At 44.3% G+C, this 17,376-nt stretch overlaps 1 protein-coding gene across 4 annotated transcripts; it reads right to left on the bottom strand.

Moving 5' to 3' along the window:
• Positions 1–209: 209 nt before the first annotated feature.
• Positions 210–5,647, bottom strand: Kcnj8 (potassium inwardly rectifying channel subfamily J member 8). 4 transcript variants are annotated; one of them, XM_029478184.2, is made up of 4 exons: positions 5,333–5,647; positions 4,714–4,888; positions 4,145–4,592; positions 210–1,313 (listed from the first exon to the last, which is right to left on the bottom strand). In XM_029478184.2, exons 3-4 carry the CDS (start codon positions 4,516–4,518, stop codon positions 413–415), a joined length of 1,275 nt encoding a protein of 424 aa, XP_029334044.1. In that variant the 5' UTR covers positions 4,519–4,592; positions 4,714–4,888; positions 5,333–5,647; the 3' UTR covers positions 210–412. The 4 variants fall into 4 exon arrangements, with proteins under 4 accessions (XP_029334044.1, XP_029334045.1, XP_021020901.1 ...); XM_029478185.2 differs by having other exon boundaries at positions 4,145–4,587; XM_021165242.3 differs by lacking the exon at positions 4,714–4,888.
• Between the last annotated feature and the right edge of the window lie 11,729 nt (positions 5,648–17,376).

Here is a 17,376-nt window from a genome sequence, read left to right as displayed (position 1 = left end):
CATCACACACCGTGTTAACCCAGGACGTCTCTTTACTCTGCCCTTACTTGAGGGTGCAGGAGCTAAGGATGATGAAACTGGGCTTTGGTAGAAGATCTCATCTCTGCTAAGTGACAGAAGCTCAAAAACACAGGCCAACTGACCCCGACTACAGAGACTGCTGGGAAGAAAACAGAATTTTAAGATGAGAGGAGAATAAAGAGCTCAGGTTTGTGTGCTATTGTTTATTAATACGGGAAGTTTAATGTCTCAAATATGAATATTTCTCAGTGCATTAGGATAGGAATACTGTGTTCCAGCCCTGACTTGGTGATGGGTGCAATATTTTGATCATCGGAACTCAATGGACTGTCTCAGGATTGTCTCTCAGTCATCAGGACTCAACAAGTAACTGTCTCCGGCCATCCTGCCCTCATGATTCTGACGGACACTGGTTTCCTTCTGGAGTCATGAACTGCACCTTGGGCACCATGAGGGAAGAGTTATTCCTCCGGATGGAGTTGTTTCTCCTCATGGAGTTGTTTCTCCTCATGGAGTTGCGCTTCCGCAGAGAATTCTGGTGCGACAGTTCACTCTTTTGGAGGGTCTGAATCAGGATGGAAGGCTTCTCATCCAGCTCCCGGGCACTGCATCTTGGCGCAGCCACTCTCACCGTATTACCAAATTTGGAATAGTCCACAGAGTACACGCCCTCCTCCTCAGTCACAATTGACACGAAGCGGTGTCCCCACTGGATCTCCTCCGCAATGTAGGAGGTCCGCGCTTGTGTGGTGATGCCTGTGGTTTCTACCACGCCCTCGAGAATCACTATGACCTCCAGGTCTTGATTGGCAAGGTCAGTTGCTGAGATATCATACAGGGGGCTACGCTTGTCAATCACGTGGCAGATGATCAATGGGGCCACTAGGAAGATATTATTGCTCTCGATGGGATTATCAACAGGAATGTCCTGCTGATGAATAGGCACCACCTCCCCTTCTGGCGTCGTGGTTTTCTTGACCACCTGGATGCGCACCGAGGCGCTAATGATCATGCTCTTCCTCAGGTCACCCACACGGAACATGAAGCACAGCTTGCCATTGCGGACGGCAATCACAGCATGGCGGCTGAAAATCAGCGTCTCTGCCCTTCTGTGGGCCTGCGCCGTCTTCATGAAGATGCAGCCCAACATGACCGCGTTGATGATCAGACCCACAATGTTCTGCAGAATCAAAACCGTGATGGCCAGAGGGCATTCCTCAGTCATCATTCTCCCTCCAAACCCAATGGTCACTTGAACCTCAATGGAGAAGAGAAACGCAGACGTGAATGACCTGTAAGGACCAATATCAGAAATGATGTCAGGTCAGCGAGTGCGTGATGAAAAGAGCCCAGGAAGAGCAGTGCTTGCTATTAGAGCTCAGCGATTCCGGAAAGACTAATTTTAAATACAAGCATCCTCCCTGCTCCTCTCTCCCCCCTCCCTATCACTACCTCCTGATAGCCTCCCCCATCTCACTCCTCTTCCTTTTCCGTTTGTACCTATGTATGTACCTCCAGATTTGGGAATACGATTTCACTAATGTTTCCTAGATCATATACCATGTGAAAACATTCATAAATAAACAACTAAATATAAATTGTAGTATATATCATTTTTACCAAAGCCTAACTTACTTTCTGGAATTTTCTACCAGGCAGGTGTTTGTTATTTATTACCTACCTCTGTGTTTGAGAGACTTGAGTCATGTGGAAGCTACTGCGTGCTGAATGTTTTATTATTTATAGCTTCTAGAGTTATAGTCATTATCCAGTGATTGATTGTCCTGATTACAAAACTTAGTACAGTGGTAAAACATGGTATAAAACACACCATCCAGAAAGCATCAGTATTTTAATGAGAGTTATTTCTCCATTTGGAGAAGAGAAATTTTTGGTTGATTATCTTGTTTTCTATGTGACCCAGAGAACTTGGAAACTATTAAAGGAGTTTCAAGTGTCGGTTAGTAAGTGACTCAGTCAAGACTATGTCCGTGTAATGACTACATCCGTGAGTCCTGTCAGATCTGGCCTGCTGCTCTCAAAGGAGCAAGGGGAAAGAGTCAACCGGTGTCAGGATTTTCTTGGGAAGGTGTTTTGTGGTCGCACATCCCCTTCCCATCTTAGCGATTAGACAAGGGTTTGGTGTGTGTGTGTGGGGGGACTCCTCCTGGACCTGAGTGAGTCGCAGAAAGTCTCCTGGGTAATTCTGCTAATCTCTGGCTGAGAAGAATCAGATTTTGTTATTATCAAATTCTTCGCCTGATTGCATACCCAGTACTGCTGGCACTTCATCACAGACCCTATTCCTGACACTCACCCCAATTCCACACTTCTTTAACTTCATAGGAGAGAAACCATATGTTACAATCTGTCAAAATATTATCTATGAATGCCAGGCACAATGAGCGAACAAAACATTTGAACTTTGAGCACTCAATACACGCTGCCCTCTGGCAGGAAGCCAGGAGCATGAGTCTGTACACATCCATCAGCTTTCAAGTGGGGGTAGGAAAAAAGCCTTTTATCTCTGTTGTGGCTGAAAAGCGTTTGTGCAAAACTGTAAGAACTGACTTCCGCCCTACCTACATACTCCGAGATATGTGGCATGGACTGACAATAGCACAGACAGTAGAAATGGATCTCAGAAGAGGGCACACATATAACATGGAGCTTTAATATTGGTTTGTATGTGAGAGAAGAGTCCAGTGTCTGTCCATGGCTTGGGAGACAGTTAGTGCACTGTGTTTTCATATTGTTTATTTTAAAATGGAATTCAATTTCTCTATCTAGTATAAGAGCCAATCTTATCTGGACACCTGTCTTGCTAAAAAACTCTCAAGTGAAAAAAAAAAAAAGCCTTCAATAGAGCAGGGCTGAGGGCCTGGTGTCAGCTGAACAATAATGAGAAAAATAACATAGTTTCTATTTTCGGACTCACGTTGGAAAGTCACCGTTGCACAGAGGAGAAAGTGAGCCACCCTAAAGTAAGAGCAACCAAGGGATGTTGGAAATACTGGTGGACAGCCTCTGAGAGGAAGGTGCTTCCAAATCTGATGATTTGCCTGACACCAAATTGGCAATGTAAACAATTGGAATTGTTGCGCATCTTTAAAGCTCTCTAGGGAGAGAATAAGCTTTAAATATGCTAAGGGGCGAGATTTAAAAGCTGGCACTGTGGAGAAAGTCACCGCTGCTTCACGGTAATGTAGACACCATTTCTCACCTCTCAACACCATTAGGAGTGCATGTAGGAAATCAATGTTCTTCACAATAGCTTGCTTGGTAAGAAGTAACAAGAAGCAGATTTGGGGGACCAGTGAATGCTATAGAGTTCTCTTCCTAGAAGACATCCTAGGAGGAATAATCTCTTTTTGATGATATACATTTAAATCTACTGAGTTATTTTTCATGAGTCGTGACCATAGATCATCTTGAGTAAAATTAGTTTATTTTCAAGGTTGTCATGATCCTGACTTTGAAGCATCCCTAAATGCAGAAGTCAAATTTAGATAACCTAAAAGCTGCCTTGTTCCTGTTCTGTGGAAGCTTTGGAAAGAGACCTCAATATCCACTTGGTGTTTATTCAGCCCCGTTTGTGAAAACCTGGACTAATTTTCACTACAACTGTCTCTTCTAAATTTTAGAATAAGCTTTAATTTTTTTAAATCTAAAATAATCTGTCAGAGATGCTAAAATAACCTTGATAAAAAAGGGATTTTATTCACTTCAGTTATTTTATTTTTAGTGTATTTTAAAATTAAGACTGCTTTACAGAAAAAAAATTTTTTTCTTGTATTTGCACAGTGCTTTGAATGGACTGGGGATATTTTCCGGTGCACACTGGACATCCTTGTGGTGAAAATGAACTGTGTTTTTTTGGGGGGTGGGGGGAGTCAGGAATTCTTTGAACCCATCCAAGGTCAGCACAAAGAAGCAGTTGCACATTCTCAGAAATCTGTCGGTAAAACTACATTTACAAAGGCTTTTATGTGCTAGCCTCAACCCTGCACCCCATATTTGCTTTTTGTTTCTGAACTGCCCAGTGAGGACCCTTTATTTCACAATCGACTAGCTGAAAGAGCTTTTTATTTCTACGTTGCTGGTAACTCCATTTCATTCTTACCTGACATTGGTCACACAGACAGCGGACTCCAGGCCGCTCTTCTCCATGGTGCCTTTCTCCATGTAAGCGTAGATGTCCCCGTGGGCGAAGGCCACCAGCCACCACATGATAGCGAAGAGCAGCCAGCTGCAGAGGAAGGACATGGTGAAGATGACCAGCGTGTGACGCCACTTCAGGTCTACCAAGGTGGTGAAGATGTCCTGCAGGAAGCGACCTTGCTCTCGGATGTTCTTGTGTGCCAGGTTGCAGGCTCCGCTCTTGGCGATGAAGCGGGCTTTGGGGAGACGGTCGCGGATGCGCGGTTTGCGCAGGTTCTCCGCTGCGATGCGCGCCAGCACATACTCCTCCGGGATGATGCTCTTCCTGGCCAACATCTTCCTTTCACCATAGCCCGTCTATGCACCTGCCCGAACCTGTGGCTCCTTTCCTCCACACGTGTCCTCCTAGACTAGAGAAACGCTTATTAAAAACTGTCAACTTCATTTCCTCGTCTCAGGTATCTGTACAAAGGGATGCTGTTTTACACACATATTAAATTAAAGATGTGATCAATACAAAAGAGAACCCACTTTGTGTCTGAGGTCTGGGATCCCAGAGAAAACTTTTGATCAGAACCGGAGGAATCCTCTCTCTCTCTCTCTCTCTCTCTCTGCTCACTCTTGTAAATAACCGCTATAAGCAAATCTTTAAGCATTTTCTGTATATACAGGATTCTTTTGTGTCCTCGGGATTAGTCAGGCAAGCCTGAGGAAGAAAATTAAAGGCCAAGTGGGTTCACTATCTACTTGCTAAACTATTTAGATAAAGTAGCAAGGTTAAAAGGAAAGATGGAGGGATTCTTACGTTTAGTAGCAGCGAAGAAAACTGTTTCCTGCTCATTAAGAAAATATTAACTGTAATTAAAAGATACAAAACATTGCGTTTTCGAACTTGAAAATGATTGATATTAAATTGGAAGGATTTACGAGATGCGTTTTAAAAGGCAGCCAGACTCTCCGCCCCTCCCTCTGGACCTATATCATACTATATACTGGAAAGTAATTTGCGACGCGGGGATTAGAGACACTGCTGAGGTCTGCAGTGGATTTGCATAGCTCGAGCCAAGCTGGGTACACCTTGACTGTTTGGCTTTGGGCTGTGCTATAGCCAACTTCCCCTGCTCTCCCCGGGAGGCGCGATGCAACTTACAGACTCGGGTTTGCGCTCCCGGCTGCGGCTGGAACTCCGCACAGGGCGGGCTGGTCCCAGGCGCTCGCATCTCGGGAGCAGAGACCTCCCGAATGCAGATCCGGGGGATGTTGGTCCTCCAGAACTGAGTTAAGACTCTAGAAGGTGCGATCCCAAGTGCACGCGGGGAGGAGGGCTGGAGGATGAGGGTTGGGTTTGGCTTTCCCCCTCCTGCTGCTGGGCCACGGGGAGGGCGGGGTAGGAGCTGGGGATCGAGGTGCTAGTGGCCGTGCTCCGCCAGCTCCTTAGCCGCCTAGCTGGGGCCAGACCTCCGAGCGAGCCGGGGAAAGTGGAGGCGGAGGCCAGTCGGGGGGAGGCAGGGAGCCGGCCAGAAGGGAGGGACCACCGGGGGAGGAGGCACCAGCCAAGCCAGCTCGGTTCCCAGTAGCCCGGACTCTGCTGCCAGACCGGCACACACGTCTTTAAAAGGCTCGCTGCTCAGAGAACTTTCTGAGCCCAAGTTCACTGACGCAAAGAGATTCTAATTTATTATTCTTTAAAGTGTAACTTGGGGGAGGGGGATCACTGGGTTACTTCAGATGAAATAAAACCAGATAGAGAGAGTGTAGGTGTTTTGGGTGGGGTGATTGTGGGGTGAGCGTGGAGTGAGGGTGGGGTCCCTGCCCTGAGCTTGTAAATCTATTCGCCTTAGAATATAGAGGGGTGGGAGGGCTGAAATCCTTTCGAAAAACCGATTTCACCAACTAAGACCAGTTTTCAGGCACTTAAGGACACACAAAAGAAACAAAAAGGGAAACAAAGATAGAGACTAACAACAAAAATACCATCAACCGTGTCTTCCAATAAAGAAAATTTACACGGAGCAGGACGGCTAAGCTCAGTCCAGCACCACACCTGCCTTCCGGGCAGGCAGGCGCAGTCGCTGCTCCATTTTGACTCTTGGCCGCAGGCCTCTCCCTCCAGTCTAGATCATAAGAATGATAAGACTGCTCACTTGCGCACAAGAAAGATTATACAGTAAATGTCTTTCTATAGCTTTTGAGAAGGAGCGGGGCGGGGGGGGGGGGGGTGAGGGGACAAATGTGCTTTCCCCCCGCCGGTCATCTTGTTTTTGGCGCTTGTATTAATGGAAACTTTACTTCTTGGAAATTTTATGTTTTCCAAGACTTGAGGGTCGGGAGTATCCGAAGTATAAACAACATGCTAATTTACTAGAAAGACCTAAAATTAGTCTTTAATGAAGGAAAATGAGGAGCCCCCCTTCCCCTTTTTTCCACTGTGGGTAGATCTGCTTAACCCCTTGCATGCTGGAGGGCCTGTCCTGTCAGTGAGATTCTTTTTTTTTCCCTTTGTTTTCTGCAGGAATGCATGTTGTAGCCTCATAGCAGCCATGCAGACAACATTTGTGCCGTGAGTTCTGCCACTGAAACACAGTTTGAAGTGCACCTTGCTGTGCACTTTACTGTCTACTAACTTAACGCCAAAAACATTAAACTCTTCTTTTCAGAAGACAGGGTTTCACATATTCTGGGTTGGCCTCAAACTTGCTGTGTAGCCTATGGTGACCCTGAACTTCTAATCCTCCTGCCCTATCTTCCTTGTGCTGGGATCGTAGGTGTGTGCCATCATGTCTGGGTTTGTTTTGTTTTGTTTTGTTTTGTTTTGTTTTGTTTTGTTTTTAAGAGCTTGTGCATAGACAGCCACTCTACCAACTGAACTACAGGGCTACTCCTCTGTCCTTATGTGATTTTATTGCTATCCTTTGAAACAGGAAGTTGTTATGAAACCAGGCAGGTTTATAGTTAACTATATAGCCCAGACACGACTCACATTCAAGGCAGTCCTCCTGACTCAACCTCGTGAGTGCTGGGATTAAAGTATCCAACTACTATGCCTGGTTATTAAACATGTAGTTTGTGTTTAGATGGCTAGGGATATATAATCTGTGCCAGTGTTGTGATGCTCTTAAGAGACAGACAGTGCTGGTAGAGATGTGATGTTGCTAAGATCTGATGCAATGAAGGTCATAAATAAAACAGGAAAGGAGGAGCTGGAGAGATGACTCAGTCGTGAAGAGCACTGACTGTTCTTCCGGAGGACTAGGGTTCAATTCCCAGGACCCACAGGGTAGCTCACAACCTTCTGCAACTCCAGTTCCAGGGAAGTTAATGTCTACTTCTTACCTCTGTAGGCATCAGGCATGCACTGGTTGCAAAGACATACATAAAGCCAAAAAAAAAAAACCCACAGAAAATAAATGATAAAAATGTTAAATGTTAAATAAAAAAAAATACAAAGCATGCCATGGTAATGGAGTTCCAAGCAGTGAAAACTCAGATACTAGGGGAAGATTTGTGAATTGTTTGGTATCCAATCTAGTAGTTGAAAAACTTGATCTATTTGGAATATATTGAAAAGTAGGGGGTAAAAAAAAAAAGACATTCCATAGACAAGCAGACAGCCATGAAATGTGGGCAAAAGCCTTGGCACAGCAGAAATGAATCTAACCAGCATCCGGAAGCACTGGCAAACTAGCAGGTGACAGGCCGCGTGCTATATTCCTTAGGCAGCCAGCTTTCTTAGCATGGACATAGTTGCTCATGTCCAAGTGAGTATCTTCCAGGCTCTTTGTAGGCACTATAAGCTATTATTTAGGAATAGAGTTTGCTGGTTACATTTCAATGTCAAGATGACTGGACTTAGAAACACCTAGGGGGCACATCTGTGATGGTTGTGAGCCAAGGAGGGAAGACTCATGCAGAATATGGATGGTATCTCAGCATCTGGGTTCCAAAGCAAAGAAAGAAGAAAGGAGAATGTGAGCTGATCACCAGCATCCAGGTCCTCTGCTTCCTGACCACAGGTGCAGCGTGGGCAGCAGCCTGGAAGTCTTGCAGCTGTGTCTTCCCTCCACCAAGACGAGATGGCCCCGAGTTCCCTAAACCGTAATCCCAAACCCCTCCCTCCACACAATGCTTCGAAGGTATTTCATCCCAGCAACACGAGAAAGAATGAATACAGGGAGGTCCCTGAAGTTCTTACTCTCTAAAGAAATAAAGCTTGTCAGGTGCTTTCAGACACAGGAGTGGGTGCATGCGTGCGTGCATGTATGTGCGTGCGTGTGTGTGTGTGTGTGTGTGTGTGTGTGTGTGAGGCCGATGTCTTTTTCAATTGTCTGCTGTTTTGATTACCAAATGGAGACTGGAGAGGCCCTGGAAAGGACTTCTGAGAGGCAGGGTGGGGCCTTCGTGTCTGATGACTTTGTGACTTGACTTGTGAGTTTTCAACTCTTAGGCATCAGGATTTAGAAAATCTTCCAGAGGAGCACTCACGTCAACAGCAGGGATGACGGTTGGCCTCATTTCTTGGTGTGCTTCTTTATTCATGTCCTCATCTAAACCCCTTGGGGATATGCTGCTTTGGAATCAGCTTAATCAAACATTACATAAAACTAGTAATCAAAACAACATGTTAGAAACTCACTTTCAGAGTGTTATCATCAACCGAGAATGATCGGCTAACTCTTCACAGTTATCTGGTTTATGGAGTTCAGAAAATATTTCGTTTTGAGCTAGGGGTGTGTGTGTGTGTGTGTGTGTGTGTGTGTGTGTGTGTGTGGTGTATACACATATATAATAAGGAGTTCAGAAAATATTTCGTTTTGAGCTAGGTGTGTGTGTGTGTGTGTGTGTGGTGTATACACATATATAATAAGGAGTTCAGAAAATATTTCGTTTTGAGCTAGGTGTGTGTGTGTGTGTGTGTGTGGTGTATACACATATATAATAAGGAGTTCAGAAAATATTTCGTTTTGAGCTAGGGGTGTGTGTGTGTGTGTGTGGTGTATACACATATATAATAAGAAGTTCAGAAAATATTTCTTTTTGAGCTAGGTGTGTGTGTGTGTGTGTGTGTGTGTGGTGTATACACATATATAATAAGGAGTTCAGAAAATATTTCTTTTTGAGCTAGGGATGTGTGTGTGTGTGTGTGTGGTGTATACACATATATAATAAGGAGTTCAGAAAATATTTCTTTTTGAGCTAGGTGTGTGTGTGTGTGTGTGTGTGTGGTGTATACACATATATAATAAGGAGTTCAGAAAATATTTCTTTTTGAGTTAGGTGTGTGTGTGGTATGTATACACATATATAATAAGTATTTCTCTTCTTTTAATTAGGTCATTTGTTTTGTCAAAGTGATCCATCAGAGTTGCAAATTAAAAGAACTTATCTCCAACTTGTGCATTCAACTCAAGACAGAGTGTGGGTCCAGAGAGCCATGATGGGGGATGGTTAAGGAAAATCAATCCCTTTTATTTGCATCTAAGCGGATAAAACAAACTCTGCTCTTTCCTATCGTGCAGGAAAAAATAGATTACATATTATGAAACGTAAGTGTTTATGAACAATCAGTCTGGGTCAGTCAGGATGGTGGCCTTCAACTAAGAAGACTAAAATTCAGTCCCTGGATTTCGTGTAAAAAGCATAGCTGTGCTGCCATATATGTAATCCTAGCACTACAGCGTAAGAATCCCTGGGGTTGCTGGCCAGGTAGCCTAATCTACCCTAATCTGAGAGCTTCAGGCCAGTGAGTGACTGGTTCTCAAAAAACAACAATATGAACTAACCAGTAGCCCCAGGAGCCCGTGTCTCTAGCTGCATATGTATCAGAAGATGGCCTAGTCGGCCATCAGTGGAAAGAGAGGCCCATTGGTCGTGCAAACTTTATATGCCCCAGTACAGGGGAACGCCAGGGCCAAGAAGTGGGAGTGGATGGGTAGGGGAGTGGGGAGGGGGGAGGGCATGGGGGACTTTTGGGATAGCATTGGAAATGTAAATGAAGAAAATACCTAATAAAAATATAGACAGGAAAAACAAAACAAAACAATGTGAGCTCCACCTGAGGGAGTTATGTGAGGCAGATCTTCTACATACGGGACCCCCATCCCGTCCCCATATGGAGGTGAACAATTCAGGGAACCCAAGGACTCCTGGGTAAGCTTCACATAGGAAATAGCTTTACATGCTGAACACTACCAACAAGAGCAGTGTAATTAACCAAGGAGAGGAAAGACAGAGAAGAAAGAGGTAGGTCGTCCATACATCAGTGGTCCAGCCCTTCACTTACCTAGTGAGTAAGGACCGAGGGTCTGACTGTGGCTGTGACAAGCACCCAGTTGGAACTGAGTTATCTTCCTTGTGTTATTTACAAGTTTAGAGCACAGTAAAATAACCAACCTAAACTAACCCGCTTAGTAAGTGGAAAGCTGTGACAAACTCAGAGTGTCCAGTGTCTCCCCACTGTGCGCTCTTTCTGAGGGATGGTTTTCTACCCATGGTCCAGCTGCACGAGATGCCTGGGGAAGTGGTCGTATGCTCCTCTGAGGTTTTGCTGGGCAAAGATAGAACAGGAATAAAATCCTTGACCACAAATTAAAGTGTCTTTAATGAGAAGGCACAAATTCTTCCAATAAGATGAAACAACAACACATTATCCCAGAAATACGAGAAGCCTCAGACTTACGAGGAGAGCGCTATGGTTTGGATTCAGTCTGAATGTGTCCTGCAAGAGTTTCCGAGCCCCAACCCTGGCCTCATATGTGACAGTGTGAGAGATGTGAAATACTTTGTGTGTGAATGTGTGGTGCGTATGTTGTGTGCATACACATATATGTGAAGGTGCACATGTATATGGGTATGCGTGTGAGTGGAGATCAGAAGTTAATTTCAGGTGTTGTTTTACAGACTCGATTCACCTTGGTTTTTTGAGACCCATCTCTCATTGGTCTGGAGCTCACCAATTAGGCTAGACTACCTGACAAGCAAAGTCCAGGGTCCTTCAGGCTCAGCTTCCTCGCACCACGATTGCAGCCTGGCTTTTTATCTGGACACTGGGGCGCCTAACACAATCTGCATTGCAATTTCACCAACTGAGTCATCTCCCTAGGCTCTGGGAGGATGGAAATTTTAAGAGATGGGTAAGTTATGAAGACATAGCTGTCAGAAGATATTAATGTTGGCCGTTTTTCTTAAAACTTTAATGAGTGTATAGTCATTGTACTAAGAGATGGGTCTTACAATGGCATATTCTCTTGCATCTCTCATATGCTTTGACCGCATTGCCCTCTTCCTACATCCCTGTCCTCTGAGTGAGAGAGCAGGTGATATTTGTCTTCCCGATTCTGTTTCATTTCACTCAGTTTGGTGATCTCCAGCTCTATCCATTTTTCTTACAAGGGACACAATGCCATTCTTCATAAAAATTTATACTACTGTTTTGCATGTGTGTGTGGGCTGGGCACACCTGCCATGGCGTGATTGTGAAAGTCAGAGGAAAACTTTGAGGTCCCTCTACCACGTGGGTCCTGGGGATTGAACTTGTTCCATCAGGTTTGGGGACAGGTGTCCTTTCCTGCCGGGCTGTCTTATCACCCTAGTTCTTTCTCTGTAGGACTGAAGAAAATTTCACCTTGTGTGTGTAGTACGTCCATCCATCTGCTGACAGACACATGGCTGGTCTTGAGGAGTAAGTTAGTTCCCAAGAGAATGGGTTGTTATGTGTGAATCACTGGCTTCATGTCCCAAGTGGTCTCTGTCACACGATGCTCCCTTCTGTGAGGTCCTCTCCACAGATGAGGACAGGAAGTACACTTGAGCTCCTCCTTTTAGTTGCCAAACCAACTAAAGCCAAACAAACCTCCTCTCCTTATAAAGTATCGCATCGCAGTGCTCTGTCTCAGGAACAGAAGAGGATGGACATATTCAAAGGCTGTGTTCAGTGCCTAGCGTGGTGCCTGCCCTGTGATTTGCTCCCATTAGGCACTCTTACTGATATGTGAGGGTTGGTTTTGACCAAGAAGTCAGAGCAAGAAGTTATCATAGGAAGAGGGGAGATATGGCCCCCACATTACCTTATTTACCACCCAGCTCTCTTCCTAACCTAAAATAAGGTATCCATTATCAGAGCTGAGTGTTAATTTTATGACCTTACTAACCTTCAGAGTATGGTATAGAATCAGTAGTCATATTGGTGCCTGTTCAGCTCTTAAATCTGGCTGATATCAGATGCTAAAAGGGAACCAACCAAAACACTATTGCTGCGACAAAGAACTCAGGTATCCTATGTCTGTTTTATGGGAATTGTCCATGTCACCAAGAGAAAAGTGGCTGCTCCTTCTACAAAGGAGAGAGTCTCTGGGAACCTTTTCTACACTGAAGCTGTAAAATGCTCGTTCTGAATAAAGCTGACAACCTGTCACATCCTCAGGACACGAGGAAGAGATGCTGTTAGCTGGTGGCTCAGGACCTGAAGTTGGAGAGAGAGACGGGGAGGAGAGGGAGGTAGGGGGAGAGAGAGAGAGACAGAGAGACAGAGACAGAGACAGACAAACACTGACAGAAACAGACAGAGACTGACACACACAGAGACAAAGACAGGCAGACAGAGAGAGACAGAGACACAGAGACACAGAGACAGAGACAGACACACACTAACAGAAACAGACAGAGACTGACACACACAGAGGCAAAGACAGGAAGACACAGAGAGAGAGAGAGACAGAGAGAGAGACAGAGAGAGAGACAGAGAGAGACAGAGACAGAGAGACAGAGACAGAGAGAGACAGAGAGAGAGAGACAGAGAGACAGAGAGAGGAGCCCAGTCTCTGCTCTATTGTGGAAAGGGTTAGGAAGAGATTTCCAAAGATGTCCTTTGCTATCCTGTGCTTTCAAAGGTCCCTGTGTTTTGCAAACCCAGTGACTCACGCAGTGCTTGGAAAGAAAAACCTGACATTTCCCAGAACTCTTTGTTGAGTGGTTGCTTTCTGCCACCTTTCAAAAACTGCCAGCTGCAGAAGGGATGATAAAAGTTGAACATTTCCACCTCACCCCGGAAATGTCTCCCAGTTCCAGTGGCTCTCCCCTCCCAACACCTCCCCTCCCTCGTCTGATAAGGCCTCTTCCCAACCCCACCTGCCCCCAGTCCACCTACGAAATCTATCCTGATTCCCCTCCCCAGGGAGATCTTTGCGTCCCCTTCTGCCCTCCTCGATACTTAGCCCCACTGGGTCCATGGACCACACCATGATTGTGTTTCACTTTACAGTTAGTACTCACTTATCGGTGAGCACACACCATGTTTGTTTATCTGGGTCTGGGTTGCCTCACTCAGGATGATATTTTCTAGTTCCATCCATCTGTCTGCATATTTCATGTTCTTAACACCTGAGTAATACCCCATTGTATAAATGTACCACATTTTTTTTTATCCATTCTTCAGTTGAGGGACATCTAGGCTGTTTCCAGTTTCTGGCTATGATGATTAAAGCTGTCACGAACATAGTTGAGTAAGTATTCTTGTGGGCTGGTGAAATATCTTTTTGGTATATGCCCAGGAATGGTACATCTGGGTTTTGAGGCAGATCGATTCCCAGTTTTCTAAGAAAATGCCATATAATGCCTATATAATTTTGCTCTCTCACCACCGGTGAAGGAGTGTTTCTCTTGCTCTCTCATCATCTTTGTCAGCATGAGCTATGACTTCTGTTTTTGATTTTAGCCATCTGACAGGTATGAGATGGAATCTCAAAGTCATTTTGACTTTCATGTCCCTTGTGGCTAAGGTTGTTGAACATGTCTTTAAGTGTTTCTCAGCCATTTGAGATTTGTTGTTGTTGTTGAGAATTCTGTTTAGATCTGTCCCCATTTAAATTGGATAATTTTATTGATGTCTTGTTTCTTGAGTTACTTATATATTTTTGGAAATTAGCCCTCTGTCAGATATGGAGTGCATCTGTGAACTTAGTGTAGTGGAAACTCCCTGGACTCGATGAGAGTGACCTTACCAAAGACTCCTGGTAGTGGAGGGACAAGGAGCCTGAACCAACCATCTTCTGTAACCAGGTGAGGCCTCAAGTGGAGGGATTGGGACACGAACTTAGCCAAAACAAAACAAAACAAAACAAAACAAAACAAAACCCCCCTTCATCCTATAGTTTTTCCTGCCTGTTCTGGGACAGGAGCCTAGCAGAATTGCCATCAAAGAGACCATAGAGACTTCATCCAGCAACTGATGGGTGTAGATGCAGAGTCCCACAGCCAAACATTAGGTGGAGCTTGGGGAGTCCTGTGGAAGAGCGGGAGGAAGGATTAAAGGAGACAGAGAGATCAAGGATATCACAAGAACACAGCCCACAGAATCAACTGGCTAGGACTCATGGGGGCTCCCAGAGATCAGGGAGCCTTAGGGGTCTGACCTAAGTCCTTGACATATATGCTACAGACAAGTAGCTTGGTGTCCTTGTGGGAATCCTAACAGTGGGAGCAGGATGCTCTTTTGCTTACTTATGGGGGAACCCTTTTCCTCCTACTTATGGGTCACCTTGTGCAGCCTTGATGTGATATGTGCCTGGCTTTATTGTAGCTCGTTTTTGTTTGCTTGGTTTTGTTTTTTTGTTTGTTTTTAAAGTTTAAAAAAAATCTAAAGGGACTTTTAGCTTTAAGCCCAAGGAAGCCGTGAGTTTTCTTCTCTGTCACTAAACCAGTGGTATTACTTCAGGTAAAGATTATCTGAGTCAAAAAAAAGTTTTAGGGTCAGGTTTTTTTTTTTTTTTTCGTAAACAGGTTTACACCAGAATTAAATACTTGGAATTTGTTTCTAACTTAAAATATCATAATGCCATATTTACTGTCAGAACAAAAGGAGTAACCTCTGCTAAGCCACGCACACTTTCTATGAATTTGAAGGAGAGCTTCTCTTTTATTTCTAAAGTAAGTGGGTAACTATGAAAGTTGCATGTGAAGTACTGATTAAGTTCACAGAGCCTTAGGGGAAGAAAGATTGGTGGGGATGGTGCTGGAAGTATGGCTCAGTGGTAGAGCAGTTGCCTGGCATACATGATGGCCATGGGTTCGAATCTCAGCACTGTGCTAAAAACCCAATTCTGCCATTTCCTTTGGAGGCTTTTGACCATCATAACTGTTCCCTCTTTGGTCAAATACAAAGGGCTTAGAAGTGATCACCATATCTATGAATAGCATTACCAAAAATAATTATGGCTTTCACAGAGCACGATTTATTTGCTATTTTTTATGTTTTCTTTGCTTGCAATGTAATTTTTTATTAGTTCTAACCAATGATAAACAATAACAGAGGTGACTAGTGTAGTTTTCTTCCTGTGATTTTAGTAAAGTCTTTCAGAGGAAGAACCTTATATTTTGACACAGTATGCTTTATGATTCTTTAGTGTTTAGTTGGTGACAGAGAGTGAATTAAATTATACAAACTGCACATGTTTAAGTGACTCTTTTTTGGCCACTTAGCAGTCAATTAAATTACTAGATTAAAAATGTGGAGCTATTCTTACACTCCTAAGCTAGATTGCATTTCTTATGGTGATTTTCTATTTAATGTATTCAATTATGTTTTGTAAACATTTGATTTTGATTTCTGAAGGCAGTTTTCTAAACCAGATTGGGCCTTATTAATACTTCTAATTGACTTTCTCCAGCTTTGGAAACAGCCTTTCCTCTTTGTAGAAGATGGATACAGTCTTTCCTCTTTGTAGAAGACTCACAGTCCTTCCTGGATAGAAAAAAGTAGAACAGAGCCAGCTACTTCTTGAAAGTTTGCAAGAGCGTTGATATCGCCTACTTTTTTTTTGCGTTGTGTATTTGTGTGTGGGGGTGCATGCAAGTAGGGCACATGTACATATGTGTGCATGACATTGTGTGTTTGTGTGTGGGTGAATGCAAATAGGGCACATGTACATATGTGTGCATGTGGACACAGAGACCAGAGGGCAACCTTAGATGCTGTTCTTCAGATCTTGTCCACCTTCTCCTGAGATAAAATCTCTCACTGGACCTTGCCATGTCAGCTGAGCTGGCTGCCACGGAACCCCAATGATTCACCTCTCTTCACCTCCCTGGCACTGGCTTGCTTCTCTTGTTTCTGGGTGTGGTCTTACACCTGTAACTCTGATTGGCTTGGAATTCACTGTTAGCCCAGGCTGGCTTCAGACTGAAAGAGAGCTACCTGCTTCTGCCTCCTGCATGCTGAAATCAAAGCCCTGCACTACCATACCTATCTCATCTCAACCTTTTTATGTGGGTTCTGGTAAACCAGGATGTAGGTCCTGATCCTTGGGAGGCAAGCATTTCACCCATGGAACCATATTTCCTGCCTGCTTCGGAGCCATCTCCCCAGCTGTTGCCCCTTTGAACTTCCTGCTGAGACCCCATTTAAGGTCCCCTTATTTTATCCTGTATCTTCCAGATGTTCTTGCCCATTTTCTGTCTGTTCTATGCTGCGTCTGGGTGTGTTTCCAACGGAAAGAACTGGAAAGCATTACTTAGTAAGTCCTGTCTATAGTCTATCCACAGATTTCAAAACTATAATTGTTCTATGTCTTACTTCCCAAAATTTTATTTGTTTATTTTAAATTAATTTACTATTTTTATTTTAGTAACCAGGCTGAGCTTAGGTCCCGGAGGAATCCTAAGTGTGTACCACCACACCTAACTTCATTTGCTCTTTCATTTGCAGAGAGATGGCTCTGCAGTTAAGAGAACTTTCTGTTCTTCCAGAGAAAAGAGTGTGATTTCCAGCATCAGTGTCAGGAAACGTCAGCTCCCTTGACCCCGCACCTCTGGTCTCTGAGGGCACCTGCACTCGTGTATGTGTGTATGTGTTTGTGTGAGTGTGTGTGTGTGTGTGTGTGTCTACACAACTATCTAACTCCAGATAAAGAGTGGGAATGTGATACACATCGCATCACATCCTTGAACACATCTGCCTCTTCTGGATGGCAACTCCACCATGCCTGAGCTTAGCTTCATAGTTCTTTCTACCTTTGCTTTACTTGTTGAGCTGTGTGCACGTGGAATCCTGATGTAACGTGTGGTATAAATACATATTTAGCCTTGGTAGACTCTTCCAGGTCCTAAATCAGCTGTGCCATTTCCTCTCCTTCTGCTGGTACCTTGCCCACGTTTTTGGTAGGCAGTTGTTATTGCTTATGTTCAGGAAGAAACACATTGAGC

The sequence above is a fragment of the Mus caroli genome, unplaced genomic scaffold (genome assembly GCF_978045245.1).
Source record: "Mus caroli unplaced genomic scaffold, Mus_caroli_1 scaffold_7, whole genome shotgun sequence".
In the NCBI taxonomy this organism is placed as follows: Eukaryota; Metazoa; Chordata; class Mammalia; order Rodentia; family Muridae; genus Mus; species Mus caroli.
The sequence above is the reverse complement of the archived record's forward strand: the minus strand, read 5'-3'. Positions and strand labels throughout refer to the sequence as shown.

What these genes read in the sequence shown, in the direction of transcription:
- Kcnj8 (XM_029478184.2), bottom strand. Translation starts at nt 4,518, where the DNA reads ATGTTGGCCAGGAAGAGCATCATCCCGGAGGAGTATGTGCTGGCGCGC. An exon ending in GTCTGTGTGACCAATGTCAG is followed by an intron (nt 1,314 to 4,144) that starts GTAAGAATGAAA and finishes TGGTCCTTACAG; the next exon opens with GTCATTCACGTCTGCGTTTC.